Below are 25937 nucleotides of genomic sequence, written 5' to 3' on the forward strand. Positions count from 1 at the left end.
GTTATACCATCACATACCCCTTGAACACCAAGTGAAAGGACACCACACAAGTGTTATGAAAATAAACAGTATATTTATTAAGAATCACAACAGCCCTGTACTCTTTATGAGGACAGGGTACTAAGCACAAACCAAATCTCTTAGGAAAATACTTCAAGTGCACAATTAAAACAAGTGTCCGAGGACACGGAAAGTTTAAGGTCTCGGGCGGACCCGATAAGGCAAGTCGGAAGCGAGGGACTCGGGACCCTAGAGTAAAGGGGCTATGCAGGCACCGAAATGCCGAGTTACCTAGCCACGAGGGCTGCGGCTGCACAAGTCTTACAGGCGTCGGGGTCTTCGCTGACGAGCCAGGAGCCGGAAGAAAAAGAGTTGCTGGCCGGCGACCAGTGATGAATAGTTCGTAGAGATCCAAGCCTGGATCAGAGATTGATGATACCTGAAAGCAGAGGGGAGCAAGTTCGTACTACTAGCCAGTAGTCAGAGGGTACCAGGAAGGCACCGGTTGGCCGTCACCTCGACTAGGTGAGTGGGCGACGCTAGGCTCTGCAGTCTCACGGACCAGGAGGCGTTGTCGGCGACCACGGTGGAGGTGCGAGCTGTCCCACGAAGGATGATGCTGTCGGCGTCGCTGGGCCCAGGATGGGGCAACAAGCCTTGGCAGATCTCAGGGCCACGTGGTGGGCCTAAGATGGCGTCTTGAGTGGACCAGGAGGGCCCGGGGTGCTTCTCGCAAAGATGGAAGCAAGGGCCAGTCTGGAGCAACCAGACCAGCAGTGTTGATTGTCGGATGTCGTCACAGAAGGGCACAAGCCAGCGGCTAGTGACCAGACAACGTGCTGAGCAGCGAGCAGAAGGGCCCCACGCAGATCGTGGAGATGCTGGGAGACTGCACTTCGGTGCTGGAGCGGCTCAGGGTCGGGCTTCTCGGACCCCAGAGCACTCACCAGAGAATTGCTTCGATGGTCGTGCTGGGTAAGAGCGTGCAGGTTCTGATGATGGCCGGTCCCTCGAGGTCTCGTCGCACCCACAGATCACAGCTGAGCTGATGACGTGGGTAGAGGTCAGAGGTGCCAGGGAAGCCGGTTCTCGTCGAGCTGGGCCGTCGGATTCCTTGAGGAAGGACTTACAGCAAACCGCAGAGTTCTTAGATGGTGCCCGCTGATGCAGGGTGACTACTCCTTAGTCACAAGGGAGAAATCTTGAGAAGAGTCTCGAAGTCCTTTCGTAGAAAGTATTCTTGATTCAAAGATGATCTAATTTGGAAGGGTCCCCGCTCCGGTCTTTATCCTAAAGAAAGGGGTGGGTACATGACTAGGTCCTGCCCTAAGGGTGGGACCAGGAAGGGGGGTAGTTACACCCCTCTCCCCTGCCGGACTTTCCCCATGCCAGGGCTGGCGCCCCTGGAACTGGTTCTGACCGGCAGATGCGTAGTGAGCACCGGGGTGCCACTCCGCAGTCACCTTCTCGCAAAAGCCCTACCTACCCAGAATACACAAACCCTGTCTGGGACGGTGCGAACACCGCCCTTGACAGGAAACCCTTTGTCCAAGCGCTCCTCGCTGGACGGACTCCCAGCAGCAGGAGGTCAGACTCGTGTCTGTGGTGGCAGCATCCATTTTGTGGAGCTGAGGCTTTAGTTAACTTTAACCGGGGTTCACAGTTACGTACATGTCGTGTCCCTCTAGAAGGGCGGAATGCTAACCTCGTCACCAGAATTGGTGAGAGGGCAGCATCCCGATTCGTATGACACCTTACTCGACATGCCTTGATAACGCGATACCGAAGTTACCGATGTGGTACGCGTTATCATGGAACAGCCATTGGGTCTTGATTCCGCAAGCTGCAACCGGGCTCGGCTCGGGCCAGAACCTAGTTCACACGAGCCCACGCACTCTGCCTTCAGGATTGTCAAGGCCTGCCATAGGATTGACTGATAGGAACTCGGGTGTCCATTGTATGGTTAGATATAGAGCTACTATACCTAAAGCAAAGGGTGATTACACGACTTTGCCCCAGCTGTCATGCAGCCAGTTGTGTCAAATTTAGGAGGCCAGCCAGGGGTGGCATAATACATGCTGCAGCCCCTGGCGGCCCTGGGTACACCTATGCCCTGCGTTACGGGGTCTGATAAGGTGGCCCAGTACCAATTGGTAAATGCACCTAGGGTACATATCGTAATTTAGAAAGAGAACAGCCAGGCTGTGGGTCTGATTGGCAGGCCCACAGCCAGAGAAAGTCGTAAACCAGTGAAACAAAAGCAAAAAATCTGGGTGATCATAGGATTGCAGACCCTACTCTCCTACACCTGTGAAGGTGAGTGAGTGAGAGTAACTCACGGCCCTGCAAAGGTGAGTGAATGAGAGTAACTCACGGCCCTGTGAAGGTGAGTGAGTGAGAGTAACTCACGGCCCTGCGAAGGTGAGCGAGTGAGAGTAACTCACGGCCCTGCGAAGGTGAGCGAGTGAGAGTAACTCACGGCCCTGCGAAGGTGAGTGAGTGAGAGTAACTCACGGCCCTGCGAGGGTGTGAGAGTGAGTGAGTGAGCGTGCTTGCGTGTGTGTATGTGTGTTTGTGTGTGTGTCCGTTCAACGATGAAGTGGGTGTACAGGACCAAACCAAAGAGCTCACGGAGCAGGGACTCGAGGTAGTCCTCCAATTTCCCAGTGGAGGTGGATTCTGGCAGGCCACCGACCCGAATATTGTTCCTTAGGGAACACACCCCCAAGTCTTTGTATGAGCGTGAGGATTTTACCCATTTTGAGGCGATTCTGCACGCCGGATGCTCCCGCGTCCTCTGAATCAGAGTCCCTCGCCTCAAACTGGGCAAGTCGTGGGAGTCCACCCTCTGCTTCACTTGGTCGAGGCGGGTTATTAGGGGGTCGATTTTGGCACCTATGGATTTTAGACTGGATTTAACTTGCAATAGGATGGCTCTGAGAATGTCAGTTGCTCGCCGGGGAAGTTGGTCTGAGTAGAGTGCTCTTAGGTTTCGGGGCTGGGGCGGGGCTTACCGCCTTAGCTCGCACCGCGCCTCGAGGAGGTAAGTTTGGGATGCCTGGTGTCTGTCTTCCCTATAGCGGCACACAATGAGAGGGCAGTGGAGACTGAGGAGCTCAGGGAGCCTCGCCGTTGCAGGGCGAGGTCGCAGGCACAGGGATTGGTCAAGCCAGGTCCAGTCAGTGAAATGTAACAGCTCCTGAGTGGGCCCTGTATGGGCTTCAGGGGGCAGCGGTATATGCGTATGGAGGCCCAGGGCAGGCTGCAGAGAAGGCCGGAGGCGCTGAGTGATGGCGTTTCAGGCAATGTTGCGCAGCTTCGGGGCACCAACGGCTGCAGCTAATGAATCATAGGGGCCGCAGGATGGAGACAGGTATGAAGTGCTGGGGAATCTCGCCCCCAGTGCAGGGCCTCACACGCCGTGCAGGGGCACCGAGCAGGGCACCTCCACACCGGACAAAGAGCGACCCCCGGGGGCCCCAGCACAACTCAGGGGAGGCAGTCTTAACAGGCAGTCAACCACTGCAAACGCGGCAGGGGGGGTGCTCCAGCAGGCAGGACAGGCTGGCGCAGGCCCTCGGGCCCCACAGGAGAGGCGGGCAATTGGCAAGGCCCCAGCACGGCACACACCCTAGGTGCAGCTCCTCCGGCGCAACAACCAAATCACACAGTGTACGGAGGCAGTTTGACAAATGGATGCCTCCCACTGATGGCAGATACTCGGCCGGCAGAGCCCGCTCATCGCGCAGCCATCTTGACGCTGGCGAGACCACACCCCAGGGAAGAGAGGAGTTAGACCTTTGAGGAACCTGTGTACGATAGGGGGCTTGAACAAAGAGGATTGATCAGGCAACCACAAGAAAGCAGAAATGGCAGACAGATAGCCCTTAAGAGTGCCCAGAGCAGAGCCCTGCTGAGCAAGAGAAGGAACAAGAATTTGCAATGTAATAGGTCGCGGATTTGTAACAGTTAGAGGTATTGGCGTTGTAAATGACAACGTCTTTTACACGTTTTTTGGTTTGCAGTGAATGTATGTGGTGTGGAGTGCAATTATGTGGGTAGGATTGGAATTGTTAATTGTGAAATTGTGTGCTGGAATTGTGTGGTGTTGAGAGGATTTGTATAGGGGAATTATGTGGCATTGTGTGCAGCAGAATCGTGTGGTTTGTAATTAGGTGGTATTGAGTGTATTGTAATTATGTGGAGTGGTATTTGTGTAATGGAGTGTAATTATGTGGAATGGCATCATTTGTTGTGGTATGTGTACTTTAATTATGTGGCATACTGTTGAATTTTGTGGTATGATGTCGAATTCTGTGGTGCGTATTGGATGTATGTGGTGTGTTGTTTAATTGGGTTGAGTTGAATTATGTGGTTTATTGTTAAATTAGGAGGTGTAGAATGGAAATGTGTAGGGTTGAATTGTGTGGCATGGAAGTGTGTGGCGTTGAGTGAAATTGGGCATTTATTTAAATATTGAGCCATAAAAATCCATAGATGTTACACCTCACAGCGGTAGACCTTGTTTTCAGATGTGGCCTAGCCCATTCAAGTGGCATTCACATTTTGCTTGCCTCCAACAAATAAGATCTGGCCTGGAGACAGCGTTTTATGAAGGTCACACTGCGCAGAGATGTTAATAAAAAACTCGTCTGCAATGGCAGTTAATGCCAATTGCTCTTAGGACATCAGAGTTGTGCTGATACTGTGAGTTACTTAGACATGGACAACCCCACTGGACAATTTATGAGACGTGCGCATCGTCCAGGACAGTCATCACCTTGGTACTGAGTAGCAATTATTGTGTACAACCAATCTCATTTAGGACATATTTGATAAAAGTAGTGCTACTTCAGCACAAGAATGTCTTTAATATGTTAAAGGAAAAGTTGAGCAAAAATCAGCTTAGCTCTGATTTGTAAATTGTGGGACAAAATTTATAGGTTTCTGCTGAAAGAAGGCAAAGTGTTGTTGAATATATTCTGCTTTTTGTTTGGATTGTTTCTTGAATCTGCAGCTATTCATTTATTTATTTATGAACTGTAAAAGCTTTATGATGAGTCCTGTGTTAACAGTGGTAGCAGGAGAAGTGAGGCCACTGCATCTTTGTTGTTAAGATTCATAAGATCAGTTCTAAATAGATTTTTTTTTTACTCTGTATGTAAAACACCTGCGCATGGAGGTCATTTTTCAGGACCTAGTCGTATTCGTTGTCTTCAGCAACATTCACACATATGTTTGAAGGAAACGGTCTAGCCTCCTAATGCCAAGACTTGCAGGAATTACAAGAAGTGGGCCATATTTAAAACTGGTTTCACCTTATCCAATTTTTATGGCCAGTGAAACAAACAGTGGAATATTTGCAGGTGAAATACAACAACAGAGAATTCCATGGACACCAGCTGAAGCAGATACAACAAGGACATACATTTGGAATTTCTTATTTAGGGTCAACAATAGGGTTGTGACGACTGTTTTAAAAGTAGTGCAGTACCAAACCAAAACAGACTGCTTGTCACTTTTTCTGTAACCCTTTTGTAGCAGTAATTCTGCATTTCTCACTGAAAACTCAACAAGCTCTAACAATGGATGTTTGGAAATTAGCGAGGAGGACTACAAAGGCTGCTATAATTAAGCAGGTGAACCGACCGCTGGTATTGCTTAAATTACTCAATTGAACTAATGATAAAATGCAAATATGGGTGCTGTGTAAAAATTAAAGGTCCTTAAAGTAATTCTATATTAGAAAATGTATTGAGTAGAAAAATCCTCAATCGGCAGAGGAAAATGGATAATTGTAGAAAAACAATGCATATGGTTAAAAAGTTTTAGGTTTTAGCAAAATAACAGACTGTATGTAAATGCTACCAACACTTACTTACCTGTAACACATCTACTCTTCCAAGACTACGCTTTGATCGTACAAACCTGCTACACAGGAGCCACAGAGTCCTACACCACCCACCTCCTGCTGGGAGGAGGCGTTGGAGGAAGGGAACCAACACAAGACGGAGCAGCAACAGCAGGTGTGAATTAGGGACTTTGCTCGGCTTTGTTGCTGATAAAGTAAACCAGGATAGAGGAGCTGGAGGGGAGGGGCGAAGATAGGCTGAAAACAAGCTGCAAGCGGTTGGGTTTTCAGGCGATTCTCGTTAGTTTAAAGCTAGTAACGAGGATTAGCTGAAAACACGAGCACCAATTGAACAAACGCACACGTTTTACACCCACCTACAGTTATTATAAAGGGGACTGATTTCCTCACCTAAACCACTGGGATGCTCACATGGTGGATCCTTACTTTTTAGGTCTCGCCTGAGCCAGCGCATGCGCTGTCCTGCAAGACATTTAGTAAGGGGATTTTCAAAGTGCTACCAGAGGCTTTGGCGGCCTCTAGCTTGCCGTCATGCGCGCGTGCACGTGCGCATCCGCCATGTGGGTTTGTGTCATGGCTCATTAACCCTTGCGTGCCTCTCTCCGCCTTGCTTGCGCTTCAATTCCCTCCCCTCACCCACCACAGATCGAGTTACCACTCGCATGTTTTCTTTTAAAGTCGGTTTAGCTTGTGCACACACAACTGTCTTCCTCATTAAACAGAACACTTTTGCTTTTCCGCGTCACTTTCAGGGCCGCGCCAACCCGCCTCCCCTCTTTTCCTCATTAAGCAGATCACTTTCGCGGCTGCGTCACTTTCAGGGCCGAGCAGCCAATGCTTGTTAGGACTTGTGCCCTGCTCCAGACCCACAGGTAAGCCCCACTTTCCCTTTCCAAAGGGTACGGCAACTTCCGGGGCCAGGCAGAGGGGATCGGCCTCAGCCCTGTCACTGCCCACAGTGTGTGTGTGCGATACCATGATACTTTATCAAACCGCGCTGCCACATTTCTGCCCGAGGTGTCCCACCTAATCCCCTCACCCAGACCACCCTCCCTCCATCTTATTATTGATGAATTAATGCGCTCTGTAGGCCTGGGCAGTTCAGTAGACCCGACACGCGTTGTGTGGATTTACCTCCGTGAAAACGGGGTCAGTGAAATATATCACGTCTCCATTTCCATTTGGGTCTCTTTGCCACTGGTGTTTACTTCTCACAGTGGGCACCGGAACAGTTTGTTTTCAGAGGCATCCTGCAGGTCTACCACAGCAGGCATTTTATAAGGCGTTGGCTGGGGAATACCTGCCCAGCCACCGACAGGAAGGGCGATACAAACACAATGCCAGTCATGTCACCCAGACGCACCTTCTCAGCACAGGCTGCGTGTCTGCATTAAATTACACCGGAGTGGGAGAAATGGGTCAGAGCACTAGCCGCCCATTCTATTTCAGTGACGTGGCATACATTCCAAGGGCCCCAGGGAAAGTAAGACACATGCACGTCAAGACTGGTATTAGGGATGTGAAATAAAACAACAATTAGCGTGCAGGGCCCCGGTCCCACTACAGGTGCTGTATCACCGATAACTATACCCTGGGTGTTGTTTGGCACAGAAGTGTGACAGTTGGCTCTGCAAAGCTCGTAACTTAAGGCTTCAGCTCCGCCATCACGAAAACCTCTAAATATTTTATATTCTTTTGTGAGTGATTTGCGCGTGATGTTGGCTAATTTAGAAATGCCAACACTCCTTGACAATTGGCAATGTGAAGTCTCAAAGCGCTCAGTAACGTACTAATTGGCTAAGCGGAAGATGCAATACATATTTTGGTCTAATTTATAACCAGGGAAAGGGTGTAGTGGCCAGGATAACAGGTTGTGAAAATGTTTTCGCTTTTTAGCTTACTGACTACATAGTGAGGGTTAGTTTAGTGGCAAGTGTGTGAATGGGCCTTTGTTATATGCAGATGATTGTCGCCTGTATGTGTAAGGTATTTTACAGCTGGTAGACAGGGGTTTGATCAGATTTCCAAGTGATTCCGGGCACTTCTATAGCTAAGAATGTCTGCACAGAATTTAGAGAACGTGGTGGCTGTTGCTTACATAGACAGACTGACAGAAGAATGTATAAACAAGAGTGCATGATGTGATCTGGTGAGATGGCTAGAGAAACTGTTAGCATTGGCTGCAGGAGTGAATGACCACTTCTTTTCTTTGGCAGTTTCTTAGAGTGCCTGAGTTAATTTGACCTGTAATTTGACAGAATGTTTGACAGTGCATGGTTTCTATGTTTTCTAGGCAAGGGTAAGAACGAAAAGGCATAATTACAGCAACCCTGTGTATTGTTTTCTGAAGAGTCAGTAATTCTTTGGAGAGCTCATGTTGTGCCTATCTTTCACCCTGTTGGAACAGGTGCAGAGCATCAGTCATCACCACTGCATCATTCCGAAACTCAATACCACCTAAGTATCATTCAGCATGCCCTGAGCATCACCTTCGAACCAGCACACCACCACTTCAGCATCACCTCAGTATCATTCAGGATTACCTGTCACCACCACCTCAGCATCACTGGCATCTGTTGATTGTCCCCTAGGGTCACTCCACTGTTCCTATTGTAATTGAGGTACTATTTCCCAACCTTCACCCTCCTGTTGTTTATGTCCTCCTCCCCCATACCAAAAAAAAAGATAACACATTAGCATTAGAACAGGCAGAGAAAAGTTGCCAGCATTGCATGGACAAAAAACGAAAACACATTTTTTTGTGTTAATTCTGTTTTTATTAGGGTTGTTCAGTTGTACATAAAGTTTTCTTGGTTATATATAGGGTGATAAAAATGGTTATACCACTCTTTTTATTACAACACAGCTTAAAGACATTAACAAAGCCAATAGCTCTGTCTAAACACTTATAAGGTCCCAAAATAGAGACCTATTGGCTATGCCAATGCTTGTTCTCCTTCCCCTCCTCTATGTCCGGGCTACTAGGTGAAAGAGGCATGGCAGCTGCTGGGAGGGGCAGCGGGGGATGGAGTAAGGAGATACGGGTTGGCCCAAAACAGGGGAAACATGCACTCTGACGAAAGCAGCGGCAAAGGCTTGCAGGCGTTACAGCAAATAATTAGTGCTGTGGCACAAGTAGTGGGGAGGCACTTTTCATTTGAGCTTCAGGGAACCGCGCCTGTGTTGTCAATTTGAAAAAAAAAAACAGTGTTTGCGTGCCTAGTGTACAATAATAGAAAGGCCAGAGTGCGCCGTATTAAAGCTAAAGCATGTTGTGTAAGGAAAAAATATATATTTTACTTGCACTGCATCCGTCAGCCGCTTGAATGCTTCCATATATTCTGTCAATGTAAATAAGCACTTCACTTAAAGCACAGCGGGAGCGCGCTGTGGCCGCCACTGTTGATTGTACGGCCATTATATTGTAAATGCGGGCGCCGTGCTAAAACCTAAAGCACGGTACCCAGGGATGGTTAGGGCTGAGGGTAGGAACATTTTTTGAGGGTGCGCCGTAATGTTAAAAAGAAAAAAAAAAGTACTAACGAGAGCAGTGGTAAAGGCTTGTGGGAGTTACAGCAAATAATTCGTGCTGTGCCCCAAGTAATGGGGAGGCACATTTGGGCTATACAGAACGCAATCATAGACGGTAACAGAAGCAGACAAGCTGACAGAAAATCCTAAAAGAAGCTGCGCTCGCTCGGCGCTTTCACTTCAATAGTTGCAAAGCCCCTATTAAAGCTACAGCACAAAGTGGGGCTCTTGAAAAAGAAAAACAAAGTAGTCCATAACTAAATAAATAAAAGCCTACAGTGTAGGGAATCTGTAGTTGGCTGATGCTCTTGGCATACAAACAAAGTGATTTATCGCAGCTTCGGCCAATAAGAACTCAGATAAGAGCAATATAATTTTGAACCAATGGCAAGCACTAGCTGCAATTCCACTATGCAGAGTGATTACAGCAGGTCTTGCAGACAAATGCATGCAAGTTGATGCTCGCCTTAGTAAAAAGCATAACTTCAACACAATGCCACAAATTGTTTCCACAGGCAGGCGTGTACCTTTTTGGTGGAGGGCTGCCGGTCTGTCAAGATAACATTACAGATGTCAGAAAACTGCTGACATTGCGTGTTCTCGGCAGAGACAAACAGATCTAACCAAGGCTCTCCTCACAGCTGTAAGATTCTTACATCACCTGTAGGTGGAGATGCCATTCGGGACCCGCTAGGCTTATTCAGCTGAGTTTGTCCATTCTGACGTTCAGAGAACCTGACAGGTGTTGAATCACCAGGGGAATGCACTGCTGTTCCAGCCATATCCAGCGACGCAGAGCCTCTTGACATAGGGTCCATAACCCCACCACCCTGTTTGTTGCAGTTCCACATGGTGGTGGTGTTTTCTGAACACTTGTACCAGCTTTTCCCTGATGGAGGGCAGAAAGGCTTTCAATACCAGTCGGATCGCACAGAGCTCCAGCAGGTTGATGTGGATCCAGATTACGCTGGAGACTAGAGTCCTCTGATCTCAACCTCTCCCAGATGGCCGCCCTATCCCAGGAGTGATAAACATGTCACTACTGCGAGATCTTGTTGGGTAAGGGAGAGGGGGTCTGGCTCTGACCCAACTGCAGTTCGTTAGCCACCACTGCAGATCGTTCACAGTAACATCCGAGATCTGGATCAGTCCTGAAAGATTGTCCTGATGTTGCACCCACTGGAACTTTAAGTCCCACTGCAGAGCCCACATATGCCATCTGGCATGAGTCACCAGCAGTATGCAAGATGCCATTAGGCCCAGCACCTCAGAATCAGCCTCATCAAAGCCCTAGGATAAAGGCTGAAATATTAGTATTGTAGGACCTCTAGGGGTGCATCCAACCTACTACTGAAACCTCAAAGATTCAACAAAAAGAAAACATATAAACAAACTTTCTCTGGGATGGTGCCTAGGATTTGGAATACTCTTCCCCCAGAAACCAGACTGAATTCCTCTACTGTCTCTTTCAAAAAGGAAGTAAAAGCGATTCTCATGGCAACATTTACTTGACTAGCTTCTAAATAAATCTGGAGAGCAATAGTACCCTTACTACTATCTCATTCTTTTGTTAAGGGTCCATCTTATCACCCTAGTCTCTTTATCCTGCCCAGGACTTTAATCAATCGAGACGCTCCTGTTATGTACTTTTCCTGTGTTTTGGTCCTGTTATCCCATACTTCTGAACTTTACGACTTTCCCAGTGTATTCGTATTGTTATCCCATGCTTGCCCTCTCCTTCATATTATTGCCTATATAATGTATCATGCTATTCGTTATGTATAATCAGCTTAGATCACTGGAAAGCGCTCTGATAACCGCAAGGATCTTGTTAGCTCTCTATAAAACCTTCAAAATAAATAAATAAATAAATAAATAAATAAATAAATAAATAAATAAATAAAACTGCACTGTGTCCACAACAGCTCAGATTTAAGGAGTGCCCAAGAGGGAGTCAGGTGTGAGTTCGCAACATTAATGGTGAACCCCAGTGAGCGCACTAGGTTCACCATAGTCTGGCAGCGGGAGAAGACAGCGTGGTGCGAGCCACCCTTCAGCAGCCAGTCGTAGCAAGAGTAAGACTGGCACCCCTGACATCCGCAAATGAGGTGCAACCAGCGTCATCACCTTGGTGCACACTTGGGGGGGCGCCAGTAAGGACAAAATAAGAGCACTGTGAACTGAAAGTGCGTGTGGCATGTCGTTAATCAAAGATAGCACTGGTGGGCAGGCATGGTGCGAATATCAAAATAAGCGTACTGCAAGCCCAATGCTACCATCTAGTCAACTGGGTCCTGGGCAGACCAGACCTGAGCATTTTGAAGTTCTCCTTTTTGAGGAAGAAATTGAGAGTTCGGACATCGAAGACAGGACAAAGTCCATTGTCCTTTTTGGTAACCAGAAGGTAGCTGGAATAACAACCACAGCCTACCTCTAAATGGCTACCTTGGCCAGACAGCGGTGACCTCCTCATGGACAAAGGACAGATGATCCTCCGTCAGCGAGATGGCAGCATAGAGGGAGGGGTAGACTCGAAGAGGAGGGAGTAGCCCCTTTCAGACAATGTGGTAAAACCACCTGTCCGATGCTATGGACTTTCAATGATGGGGAATTCTGCCGCCAACTGGGGGCCCATGGCAGAAAAGGGGCACACTTGGAAGGTTTGGAGACATTCACAGTAGGTGGCGGGGGGGGCAGGGTTCTGGTGGGATAGGGTGGCAACTGGCTAGACCGCTGACCACCTGACCTACCCGGTCTTTGGATACCACACCCTCATCCACGTAGAGGCTGAGAAGCATGCAAGGCACTGTGGGTGGGTGGGAATAGGAGCGGCGGGAAGCCTGTTCTGTAGTCACGAAAGAGCAAAAGGCAGATTAGGGTGGACGTGGGGCCTTAGAGAGGCTTAAGGTCCTGGCAATAGCATGAGAAACCTCAAAGCGTTTGAGCGCCGACTAGGTCTTGTCTCCGAAAAGACTATTGCATCGAAAGGCATGTCCATAAGGGAAGCTTGGACATCCTCCAAAAAGCAAGTCATCCATCAGACAGGCGTGGTGCAGATGGGCCACTGTCGTGGAAGGAAAATGCTACTTACCAGTATGCATCTGTTCTTGGCATGTAGAGCTGCAGAGTCCTACACTTAGCAATAGATTGCCACCTGGTGTTGGGCTCGGATGATTGCAGGTTGTTGTCTTTGTAGTCACGAGATAGGTGACTCATCCTTTGGACAATACTGCACATGGTCATCAACTCTATCCTCAGATTGTTTTTCGCCATGATGGGAAATGATGGAGTTAGTAGAAGTAAAGAGAAAAGATGTCCATGCGTGTGCATCTAAGTAAGATGAGTACTGGAACGGATACAAGTCCCGGGAGGCGGGAGGGCGTGTAGGACTCTGCAGCTCTACATGCCAAGAACAGATGCATACTGGTAAGTAGCATTTTCCGTTCGAGGCGTATGAGCTGCAGATCCTACACTTAGCAACGATTGTGCAGCAGTGTCTGCCCTAGCGGTGGTCGCTTGCATCCGTTGCAGAATGCTGAAATAGTGTTTTAAGGACAGCTTGGCCCACTGCAGCTTGCTGCTTGGCTTGCACGTCAACACAATAGTGTTTAGTGAAGGTGTGTATTGTAGACCATGTTGCTGCCTTGCATATGTCCTCTAGTGGTATGTTTCCTAAGAAAGCGATAGAGGCTCCTAGTTTGCGAGTGGAGTATGCTTTAGGAGGAACTGTTAGTGTACGTTCAGCTTTTTGATAGCATATTTGAATACACTTTACAATCCATCTGGCAATTCCTCCTTTAGAGATGGGATTGCCTTTGTGTGTGGGAGAGAAAGATACAAATAGTTGTTTTGTCTTTCTGAAGGAATTAGTCCTGTCTGTGTAGTATAGTAGGGCTCTTCTAACATCTAAGGTGTGTAAAGCCCTTTCTGCAACAGAGTCCGTTTTTTGAAAAAACACTGGTAACTCTACTGATTGGTTTAGGTGAAAAGAAGTAATCACTTTTGGCAGGAATTTAGGATTGGGTCGAAGAAGCACTTTGTTAGGATGTATCTGAAAAAATGGTTCTTCTATTGTGAATGCTTGTATTTCGCTAACTCTTCTAAGAGAGGTGATGGCAACAAGGAAGGCAGTTTTCCATGTTAGAAATTGCAGTTCACACTTATGTAAAGGCTTAAAAGGGCAGCCCATGAGTCTTGTAAGGACCACATTTAGGTTCCATACTGGAGCAGGTGGTAACCTAGGTGGGATTATTCATTTTAATCCTTCCATAAATGCTTTTATTGCAGGTACTCTAAAGAGAGATAGATGTTGTCTATTTTGTAAATACGCCTCAATTGCTGCTAGATGCAGGCGTATGGAAGAATAAGCCAAATTGGACCTTAGTAGGTGTAGAAGGTAGAAAATTATATTTTGGATGGAAACATCCAGTGGATCAATTTGATTGTTGTTACAGTATATTGCAAATCTTTTCCACTCAGCAGCATAACATGCTTAGGTAGTGGGTTTTCTAGCTTCTTTAATTATATTCATACAGTCTGGTGGTAAGTTTAAGTAACCAAACTCTAGGACTTCAGGAGCCAGATCGCCAAATTCAGTTGCTTGGTTCTGGGTGCCTTATTTCTCCATGGTTCTGTGTTAACAGGGATGGCGTGAGCCGTAATTTCTGAAGTGGAACCAGTGAGAGATCTAGTAGCGTGGTGAACCACGGCTGGCGAGCCCATGTGGGGGCTACTAGTATTAGTTTGAGAGACTGTTGTCTGAGCTTGCGTACTACTAGTGGAATGAGTGGGAGAGGCGGAAAAGCTACACAAATCTGCATGACCAGTTCACCAATATTGCATTCCCCCTCCGACCGTGGGTGTGGGAACCTGGCGGCGAAGGTTGGGCATTTTGCATTTTCGTGGGTGGCAAACAGGTCTATCTGTAGATGCCCCCACATTTGGAAGAATGGTTGTAGAACTTGTGGGTGCAACTCCCATTCGTGAATCTGTTGTGACTGACGACTCAACAGATCTGCTACCTGTTGTGAATTCCTGGAAGGTGTTCTACTGTGAGGTGTATGTTTTGAGGGATGGTCCATCTCCAAATGTTTTGTGCAAGCTGGGACAGTTGCAGAGAGTGTGTGTCCCCCCCTGTTTTTGTATATAATACATGGCTGTCATATTGTTCGTCCGGACTAGGACAACTTTGTTTTGTACTTGTACTTGAAAAGTTTTGAGTGCTAGGAAAATTGCTAGCAACTCCAAATGGTTGATGTGGAACTGTTTCTGTTGATTGTTCCACTGACCTTGTGTGGTATAATGCACGAGATGGGCTCCCCATCCTGTGAGGGATGCATCTGTTGTGAGCACTATCCGTGGAACAGGGTCTAGGAACGGCTGTCCCTTTGTCAAGTTTTTGGTGTTCCACCATTGCAGAGAGCGATATGTACGGCTGTCTATCAACACCAGGTCTGTGAGCTGACCTTGAGCCTGATTCCACTGTTGTGCTAGACATTCTTGTAGTGGGCGCATTTGAAGTCTTGCGTGAGGAACTATAAAGATGCAAGACGCCATCATGCCTATTAGTTTCATGAACACTCTGGCTTGGAGGGAGTGCTGGCATTGAAAAAGGGAGAATAAGTTCTGAATATTTTGAGTCCTGTCTTGACTGGGATACGCTAGAGCTGCAGATGTGTCTATGGTAGCTCCTAGATATTGATGAGCGTGCGAAGGCTCTAGGTGCGACTTGGTGTAGTTTATCGTAAACCCTAAGTCGTGCAATGTTTGAATTGTTTGTTTTGTGTGTTGTACACTGGTTGAACGATCTTGCTTTTATGAGCCAGTCGTCGAGGTAAGGGAAGACATGTATTTGCTGTCTTCTGAGATGTGCTGCTACTACTGCTAAGCACTTTGTAAACACTTGTGGTGCTGTTGTGACCCCGAATGGAAGGACTTTGAACTGATAGTGTTGTCCTTGTATGACAAACCTTAGATACTTCCTGTGCGCAGGATGTATAGGAATGTGAAAGTAGGCGCCCTTTAGGTCTAGTGTGGACAGAAAATCTCCCTGTTGTAGTAATGGGAGTACTTGTTGTAAAGTGATCATGTGAACATGATCCGATTGTATGCAGTGGTTGAGGGGCCTGAGGTCGAGAATTGGTCTTAATGTCCTGTCCTTTTTGGGAATTAGGAAGTACAGGGAGTAAACTCCTGTTCCTTGTTCCTCTAAAGGAACTACTTGAATAGCATATTTTTGTAGAAGTGCTAGAACTTCCTGTTGAAGCAGAGTTATATGGTCTGTGGACATTGGACGCTGCCTGGGTGGTATGTTTGGGGGGGGGGGGGGGTTGCTGTGAGTTCTAGGCAGTAACCATGTTGGATAATTTGTCTTACCCACCTGTCTGTTGTGATGGAGTTCCAGACAGGTAGGAACTGTGAAAGCCTGCCCCCCACAGGAGTGAAATGCTGTAGGGGAGGCAGAGGGAAGTCACTGTTTGGGAGTGGAAGAGGAGCGGTTGTTGTTATTACCTCTGCCTCTTCCCTTATTGTTGTTGCCTCTGTATCCTCCTCTAAAGTAGCCTTTATTAGAGGAGGTTTGTGTGTTTGTCTTAAAAGATGATGTGGTCTCTGTACCTGTTTGCTTTGAGCCTCCTCTATAGAAGGAGCGGCGAAAAGAACTTTTATTCCGGGTGGATTGTAATGCACCCATAGACTTAGCGGTGTCCGTGTCTTTTTTCATCTTCTCTAGTGTGTTGTCTACCTCCGGCCCGAACAACTGGTTTTGATTGAAGGGCTGGTTCAGGATGGTAGTTTGTACCTCTGGTTTAAAACCTGAAATGCGTAACCATGCATGACGTCTGAGAATCACACTAGTGTTGACTGCTCTGGATGCTGTGTCAGCTACATCTAGTGCACATTTAATTGAGGCATTAGTGTGAAAGACCCGGGATCCCTACCTCGTCGGAAGGGCAGAGTAGGCGGGGGAGCCACACCCCCACACCGGGAGGAACATCGTCCCTTGGTCATCGGGCTTCCTCTCTTCGCCCACAGGATCCGCCAACCCCCGAAGACCCGGAACCAGAACAACAGGATACCGGAAGCGGAACTCCTGCCGGCGACCCGGAACCCGAACTATCCGGAACCGGAAGTACGTCCACTGCAGTCCGCCGAGGCCCTAGAAAAGACGGCAGGAACGAGGAAACCGTGTTCAGCCCAGCGGACTCGTGGCAGGAGACAGCGAACGGCGCGGAACCCCCGACGGAGAGCGGAAGGAAGGAGGAGATCGGAGTGGAGGCGGAGATCGGAGAAGAGAACGAGGAAGAAGACCTGTGGACGGAGGATTGGTGGCGACCTCCGGAGGTGGCGGGAGAGCGGCCGTAACTCGGATGAGAGTTACGGCGGGGCACGTGAGTACACTCTATCCTTCTCCGTGTTTCCCTAGTGTAAATATTGGAACTAACTGTAAGATCTTGTATATAGAGCCCCCACGAGCACCCTGCACCAGCCTTAGTACTTAGGAGAAGTCTCACGAGCACTGTACTTATAGTCCTCACACTTATCCCGGACACCTCCCATCCCGGACACCTCCCATCACAAACCCCTCCTGCTTGCCGATTGCTCTTATCCCTACCTACCCTTCCCACCTTCCCCACGTTCCTTACCTGGCCCTTCACTTCCCGGTGACGGTGGCAGTACTCAGTAGTCCTTACTGGACGGGACTAACCCCTGTACTCTCTCTTACTTATCTCCGAGGAGACCCATCGACCGGCCGTACCCTGACGACAACAGCCCCGCAGCGGACCACAGCCCGGATACCTACCCAACATCCAGACCCTCCCGGCTGGGAGCTTCCCTGCGGATTACTCTTCCCTGCAAACTCTTTCTTCCGGACTTTGTGTGTACTATTCATCAATAAATCCTTGACCATAGCTCACTACATCCGGCCTCCCCGCTTGTTATTCCGGTCCGCCCAGCCCACAGTCTCACAATTAGATATTACTTTGCCTTCTTGTAAGAGCTCTGCTGCCTGATCTTTGTATTGATCTGGGAGATGTTCCATTAATTTTTCTAGTTGGTAGTAGTGAGCCCTGTCGTAGCATGAGAGTAAGGCTTGTGTGTTTGCTATGCACCATATGTTTGCTGCTTGTGCAGCAATCCTTTTTCCCGACGCATCAATAATTTTTGATTCTTTGTCAGGCGGGGCGTGTCACCAGAAGTTTGGGAGTTTGCTCTTATACGTGCATTTGACACTACCAAAGAGTCTAGTGGCAGATGTCCCTTAATATAGACTGGATCAGCTGGTGCTGGTCTATACTTTTTTTCTATTCTGGGATTTAGCACCCTACATCTTACTGGATCTTTAAAAATGTCCGGAGCATGTTTAATAACTCCTTTGATCATAGGTAATATTTGAGTAGACCTTTGTGACTGCTCAAAAGTGTCTAGTAAGAAATCCTCCTCAATGGCATCAGAGTGCATTGACAGTCCATGGTAAAGGGCAGCTCTGTTTAATAGATGATTAAACCCAATACTATCTTCTGTAGGGGAAGGTTTTGTTGGGTAGTACTGAGGCTCAGGGATGTCTGGTGCATTGTTTGGCGTAAAACCATATGCCTCGTCCTCCTTGGGATATTGGGGGTTGACATCCTCATCTAAAGGGTATGTTACGTCATTGCCCCCACCTAAATCATACTCTTCGTCAGTGTGGTGTGATGATGCAGGTGATTGAACAGGAGAAGTCATAGGTTCAATGTAAGGATTAGGAGAGGAAGAAGGAGAGGAAGGGTGCATTGGAGAAGTTGCAGAGTCCTTTTTGGCAGGAACCACAGGTGGAAGTGGTGTGTCTGCTGGTCTTTTGTTATAGGGAATTGCTTCTGGTCTTTTTTTTATATGGAATTGCTTCCACATGTCCAGTTTTTGGATTAATATACACTTTTATCTGTTTAGGATCTGGTTTAAACAGTTCTTCTTGTTCTATAATCTTCTTTGGCGTCGATTTTTTCGGTGCCCATAGAGGTTGATTAGTGTTCTTTGCCTTAGGAGGAGTGATTGAGTCCTGTGGCTATTTTTTTGGTGCCGAAGGTGGTCTAGGCTTGTCTGTATCATGCCTTGGAGTCTTTGTTACCAATATCGTAGATTTCGGAGTGGAGACAGGTTTTGTTGGGCCTGCGGCGCCGGAATCTGTATTCCCTTCTTTATTTTTGGAACCGGAGGGTTTCGGAGTCGAAGCTTTCGGGTCTGGTACGGTTCTTGGCTTCGGCACCGCTGTGTCTTTTGGTTCCGGTGCCGAAGGGTCTTTGCCTTTGGGCACCAAAAGGCGTTTTAGCTTCGGTGTCGAAGAATCCTTCGGTGTCGAAGGATGTTTCGGTGCCAATAGAGGAGGTGGAATTGGCACATGATGTTTTTTCGGTGCCCAGGCACCGGAAGGCGTAGTCTTTTTCCTCGGAGCCGAGCCCGAAGGCGGGGCGTCGGAGGGTAAATTTCGGTCTCGACTGGACCCCATGGGCGGAGTGCCGACCGATGCCTTTGTCTTGGGTAGTGTATGTTGTGCAGGGGCAGTGGTACTCATGGGTTGTCGAGATGGAATCGAATTGTTTGAGTCCTCTGCCCCCGATGTGATCTGGAGATCAGGCGAGTCGGCGACGAGTGGAGCCTCTTCCTCGGAGATATCTTCGATTGGATCTTCGTCCTCGGAGACGTCTTCTTCGACGATCTCCTCCTCAAAGATGGCCTCCAGTGCTGGCGCTGATCTCCTCATTTCGTGTCGACGGGCCCTCCGATTCCGAATGGTTTTCTTCGATCGGAAGGAGGCACAGGCTGCAAAGGTCAACTTGTCGTGTTCTGGCGAGAGACAGAGGTTGCAGACCTCGTGATGGTCGCTATGAGGGAATTTTGCTCGACATACCAGGCGTCTCTTGAATGGAGTTCTGTCCATGAGGCGTAGGCCGCATGGCGCCGATAGGCCCATTGGCCCACATCGACGCACCGGAATGTAGCTGGTGATGTCGAAAAGTCTATTCAATGTTTATCTAAAGTTTCTCGCTTCGAAATTGCAGAAAAAGTCTTTTCTAGCCGGGGCGGAAAACTTTCATCCGAACCCAATGGTGGAAAAAAACAATCTGAGGATGGAGTCGATGACCATGCGCAGTATTGTCCAAGGGAGGAGTCACCTATCTCGTGACTACAAGACTTCTTCCAAGAAGACAACAACCTGCAATCATCCGAGCCCAACACCAGGTGGCGATCTATTGCTAAGTGTAGGATCTGCAGCTCATATGCCTCGAACACCACTTTCCTAGTGAGTTGGTTGTGTCAAGTACACATCGAATAGTGAACTTTGCTGCATCTCTCCAGTTAGTGACAGCTTGGGAGAGTTACGCCCGGGCCTCTTCCGGGACCTGAGCAGCACTTGTGCAACCTTATCCCACAAAGTGTGGAAATAACAGCCCAAAAATTATCTGGTGTTCATGGATCACAATGCCAGATGGGAGGAAGAAAACATCTTTAGAAAGGAATCCAGTTTCTTGGATTCCCTATACTGGAGAGCACTTGCAGAGGTGGAGGCATGGTCCACAAAGGTCTCAGGGAAAGGTTGTGGTGTGTGGAAGTTTGGGTCCCCAGCTGTGGGGCAATGGCAGTTTAATGGTCCTATTTGGGAGCCCCTGTGCTTGGTTTGGACCAGGTACCCAAAAGGACATCACTAAAGGCATCGCCGAATGGGAGTAGGGGTTCCGAAAGAGGAAGCTACTGATTGTAGCACTTTAGTCAAGAGAATAGTCTTGACAGCCACTGAGGGTAGCTGAAGCAGCATAGGACGCTCCCTCCGCCGTAGCCACATTAGGGGGAGAATGCAGACCAGCATCTTCAAAAGTATCCAGGCAATAGTCCTCACCCAGTTCCTCACACCAGTCCTTGTAGAGCTGGTAGTATTCTCAAAGGTCCAGTGACCTCCACATGTCTCACACGAAGGCCTAGCCAATGTGAATAAGACTCAGACTCCAATTTAGGAGGCACTGCTCAGGCTGGCATCTGAGTAGGCGTCATGCACGGCCATTCGGCTCAGTGTAGGGGGTGACAATGGGGATGGCGCAGGGAACATTGGGGAAGGTCGAGATGGCATGACCAGCGTCAGTCTGGATCCAGGAATAGACCCATGGGGCCCTGCTTGAGCTGGAGCCACTAGCGCAGAACCAGATGGGGCCCCTTCTGACCCCATGGGGCCTGAAGGCGCGTCAATGGAGTTGGGCTGTTGCAGGAATTCTGCGGAGTCAGAGAACTATGCTTGGGATTATGGGACCTTAGTAATCAGGGACTGAGTCATCTTACCACCCGAGTAGTCATGAGCCCAGGACGGACTAGCTATAGTGTGTCACTTGCCCTCCTACTCACTCACAGAGGAACAAGTGATTAGACATCCCAGAACACAACACTCCCAACCCTCTCAGGAATCGCGGTTACAGAACACACTATTTGGCTCACACAATTCTACTAGTCCACAATAAGTTCTGACAAACATGAGAAATGTATATTTTAACTACTATCTCTAGTATGCGTGCTACAACAAGTAGAAAAATGCCTAACACAAAGGTTAGCATAGCAAGTACTCCGTAAATCATAAATAAAGCGGTCATTATATATTACAATGTAGCCTAACCTTCTTTCCCTTCTACAGAAGCAAAATGATTATATATCAGAAGATCTCTAAGTGTTAGCAGCAGACCCTGTACCTCAGTAAGAGCAGATGAAAGTTCTACATCCCTATCCCAAGTGTGTTACCTACCTGTGCATACCTATATGCCAAAAGTACGCATACCCAAACAACAGCTGCCTTTGTTTGTTTTGTCTTGGTGCTAGGGCCTGACCAGAACAGAATAACAAGGGGCATTATTGTTCGACCTCGTCTACATGTGCAGACTAAACCTCAAGTAAAAAGACAGATGACAAAACAACAGCACGTTTTGTGCAAAAGTACACTGCCGTATAAAACAAAATATGCCTGTAAGGTCACGTGTGCAAAGCAGAGGACAGCCTTCAACGCACTCATGCCAACATAGGGAAAACAACAATGGGCCTGCACAGGACTTATGACAGGGCCACTCAAATATGAAGGATATGGAGTCATAGAACTCTTCGAGTTGGGCGGGGGTCACCTTTTATGAATTCGGGAGGTGAAGAGCAGACCAAGGGCAAGGGCAAGAAAGCAGTTGCTCCCTCGTCTGATCCGCCAAAGGACAAGGAAAAGTCAAACAGCGCTTAAACTTCTTTCTCTTTTTCTAGTGCCTCTTACCAGAGTAGCTGACAAAATGAAGAAAAAAGCCAGTCAAAAAACAACAAAGGGGTAGCTCTTCTCTGGATCGGCGCTGGCTGGTACGGAAAGAAAATAATGGACATCAGCGTGCCTGGGTGGCGCCTATATTGGTAGGTAGCGGTACTGCTCATGAAAAATCTTACTGATCCAGTCTGATGCCTGGGGAAATTCAAAAGGTACGGAATCTGCAGCTAGAAGTCTCTATCAGATGGCGTTTATAGGACTCTACTTGCCTAAAAAATAGTACGCAGTGATTTCTTCAAGAGATACATTTCTGACAATTTCTAAATTTGATAATTTATTTTACTGAGGTTTTGTATTTAGAACATCAACTTAGGATTTTCAGAAATAAATCACATTAAATAAATGTTTTTTTTTTTTTTAAGAGACAATATTTTACAGTTACAAAATCACACAATTAAATCATCTGGGCATAGTATTTATGGTTTACCTTGGAGGATTGGCTTCAAGTTCTTGGAGTTTCTCTTCAAGCTTTCCTTGAATTTCTGCCAGATCATCATACTCCTTAAATGCAAATATACAAGATCGTGAAAAAATCTGTTACCTATGGTGGTTGATACTACTCACAATGAGAACTGAATACATCTCTATTAGCAATGTAGCTATACAGTTTGCATTCAAGATTGCATGCAAGCCATTGTTTAACAAATCCAAAGGCTGGTTTATCACAGATAAGCACGGAGATCGTTTTACTGGTCTTCGGGGCTGGTATCATTAACGTTCACACGAAGACGAGGGAAATCAGTTTGGGAATGAATGTTTAACTCATAAGAACAAAAAGATTTTTAAATATAAACATTATTGAGCATAATGTCATGAGGCAGCAGTCTTCTTAAACTCAATACAACAAAGCTAGATGATATTCAATCAGGATGTGTCGTTGTTACAGGTGTGGAACTTTAAGAGCTGAACTTAAATTTGTTGTGTCTGCTAAAAGTGTCAATTGTTACTGGCGAGCATCGTGAAGGTTATCGCTGCACGTGCATTTGGATACGGGTAAATAATACTGTAGACTAATTCACACAAAGAACAGGCTAAACTCCCTTAAGTGCTGGAAGAGTCAACTTCTTTCTACCCTAAATTTAGCTCTAGGCATTCTTTCTGTATGCCAGTGACTTACTCCTCTTACATGTAACCTCAGTTGGTTTGTGAATAAAACTGAATATATTGCAAACCATATAGAAATCACTCACAGCAAAAACCATAACCAAAATTAGGTACCTATTAAAGCTGAAACTGCAAGAAGTGAGGTAATAGGTTAGGTTATTTAATCTGTATTTCTAGTTTTTCTACTTCAAAATGAGGCAAAGCATGTCAAATTGATAATTAACACACCAAGTTCTGCATGTTTGCTGTTTTACCAGTCTTTTCTCCCCCAACAGATCCGGCAGGTTAAATCGGTCCACATTTATCAGGGAAACATTCAGTGTGCGATTATCACACAATTTGTAAGTTCGATCCCTGAGCAAATTTCTGCTTGCAGAGGAATTAGAATTTAGCTCTAAATGATTGATATTTACAATCAATTTAATTACAGAGGAAGAGACCGTCCGGGGACGTCTTCAAAGTAGTGATAAATAGTGCAGTGAAGAAGATGTTTAAGTGTTGCAAATGACACAGACACAAAGTGTGAAGTGAGAGTTACATATGATCCGAGCTATAAACACGATCAAAACGCTTCAAAACCTTTCACTCTGTGATTACACTGTCACGGTACAGGAAGAAGAGTGGGAGGGGTGGGGCTATTTCCTGCCCTCCCCGTGATTTGAATGTGCAGTGTGGCATTGCGTAATGTTATTGCTATCTTTGGTCTAATAAAAAGCTTTCCAGCAAGGATCTGAGGTGGAGGACATTTTTGAGGGAAACTTTGGTGCTTTTTGACAAAACTTTCACTAAAGTCATAGTAAACCAAAAATACATTTCCTATGGAAACAAATGTGGTCCTAATTATAATTACTCTGTGCTGACTGCCACTGGGTTTTATAACTTGAAAAGCACCAGAAGGGGCCCCCTGAAAAAAGGATGAAACCCTAACAGGGAAAATACTTGTTTGGAAAACGTAGTGCACCGGGCTTAGTGCTGGAGATACATTACGTAGCATTTAAACCATAGAACTGGATTCTATGCACATAACCAAAAACCTCATATTTTATACAAAAATATATTTTTTTTTATTTCTTATTTTTCTTTTATATTATTTTCTCATGATAAATTAGTTCATGTCTTTCACAATAAAGTATTTCATCTTTTAAAAAAGACATACATACATATGTAAAACAATTGGTTCAAGAGTCCATTTGTGTCTCTGTCTTTCCCTATCTAATAACAAACCACAGGTTATCAAACAGTATGTTTATAGCCTAAGGAGCATGAGCGTCTTTTGTTATGACAAAACTGTCTTGGTAAATATAGTACAGATGTTATAATAAGTTGATATACAATAAACAATTTGTCTTTCGTACAATAAAGACTGATCTCCGATGGTAATTTTGTTTGGACCTTAAATACACTTGATTTTCACAAGACACTGGTAAAAGATATTTGACTTCACTAACGCGTTTCGGCCGTAGCCTTTCTCAGGGTGTTCACACCAGTGGTTAACTAAGAACGAGGGAAAAAATTATTTGTTAGGGCGATGTACAATTCCAGATCTATGGTGTAGGTTAGAGCTATCATCAATTTAAATATGTGGTCCCTTAATAAACCCTCTATGCACAATTTTCTGCTGATTCTAAGAGCTTAAAGGTTCAACACTCCACTGTCCCGTGTATCCACAAAATTAATAAAAAACAATACCAACATTTAATAAACTAAACTGCAAATTCTCATTATAATGTTATTAGACTCACTCATTTTTCTTATTGGCAACTTAAAGATTGAGGATGAGACCTTGGGTTTACTTTAAGATGTATCAGTGGTGCCCATGATTACCTTCCCCCTTTCTTGGTTTGCTTAATCTTTGCATAAACAAATAATTTCCTATATGACTAGGCCTTTTTAGTTGTAGGCAATACCCCTGCAGATAATGTCTAGCACCCACGTCTGATGTTACAACTGGCCACATCTAGTAGAATTGCTGTAGCCCCTCTTTGTTTGACCCCCCCCTATCCCCCCACTTGTAATAGCTCTTGCCAGTTTACTGGTGGTATTGCTGCTTTAATTTTTGGTAAGTTTGGGTGTTCAGAGCTGTGGTTTTGGAAACCTCTCTTCCCTGATAGTTTCAAAAGAACTGTTGTCTGGCTGTAGGAGACTGCAAGGCTCCCATAGGTTTAGCAGTCTGTGTCATTCTTTATCTTCTCTAAATGGGAGTCTACCTCTGGCCCAAAAAGGTGTTTCCCGGCAAATGGGATATTAAATAGATGTAGTTGCAGCTCTGTCCTAAACCTGGGATGCGCAGCCATGCATGTCTTTGTAGAATTATAGAGGGATTTATTCCTCTTGCAGCCCTGTCTGCACTGTTTAGGGTGCAACGGATGCTTGCATTACACACTTGTATACACTCTGAAACTAGGCCTTCCCCTCTTTTTTTGTACTGTTCAGGGAGATGTTGAATAAGATCTTCCATCTCATCCCATGTTGCCCTGTTGTATCAGTGTAGGAGTCCTACTGAATTAGCTATACGCCTGTGATTGGCGTGTCCAGCTGCCACCCTCTTCCTTGCCACATCAATACGCTTATTTGTCTTATCTGGAGGTGGCGCATCTCCAATACTTTGGGTCGCTGCCCTTTTCCTCGCTGTTGTCACCACCAGGGAATCAGAACTTGGATGTCCCCTAATATAACAAGCATTTGCAATGCAATAGGTCTCTGTTAGAACTGGCTATTTCTGGTAGGCTAAGGCTGACGCCAAAGCCAGGCAGAAACCACCATTCTAGTCAGGGCAAGGAAGTCACACGCCAAGATAACCTCTGCTCACCCCCTTGGTAGCTTGGCACAAGCAGTAAGGCTAAACTCGGAGGCAATGTGTAAAGCATTTGCGCCAGCGCACAACAGCAACAACATACTAGGCACACCACAGAAGAGACTCCACACAAGGTTATTATAAAAATAACTTTTGTATTGTAAAAACACATCAGATAAAATCACACATATACATGGTGCCAACTGGCACGGGCAATATTCACAGGGATTATGTACACAAGACAGAGCCACAAGGGCCACTGTCATAGTCAGATATAGCACTTCTAGAATAAGAAATAATAAAACATAAAATGGTAATCACAA

At 46.6% G+C, this 25937-nt stretch overlaps 1 protein-coding gene across 3 annotated transcripts in view; it reads right to left on the reverse strand.

Annotated features, from left to right (window-relative positions):
- KDM1A (lysine demethylase 1A) overlaps positions 1-25937 on the reverse strand; it is a 1339130-nt gene that overhangs the window by 610672 nt on the left and 702521 nt on the right. For all 3 annotated transcript variants that reach the window (XM_086957680.1, XM_086957681.1, XM_086957679.1), the window contains exon 12: positions 22144-22217. In XM_086957680.1, the coding sequence (XP_086813806.1) occupies positions 22144-22217 (74 nt within the window). The remainder of the gene's footprint in view (positions 1-22143; positions 22218-25937) is intronic.

The sequence above is a fragment of the Lissotriton vulgaris genome, chromosome 2_1, assembly GCF_964263255.1.
Source record: "Lissotriton vulgaris chromosome 2_1, aLisVul1.2, whole genome shotgun sequence".
NCBI lineage: Eukaryota > Metazoa > Chordata > Amphibia > Caudata > Salamandridae > Lissotriton > Lissotriton vulgaris.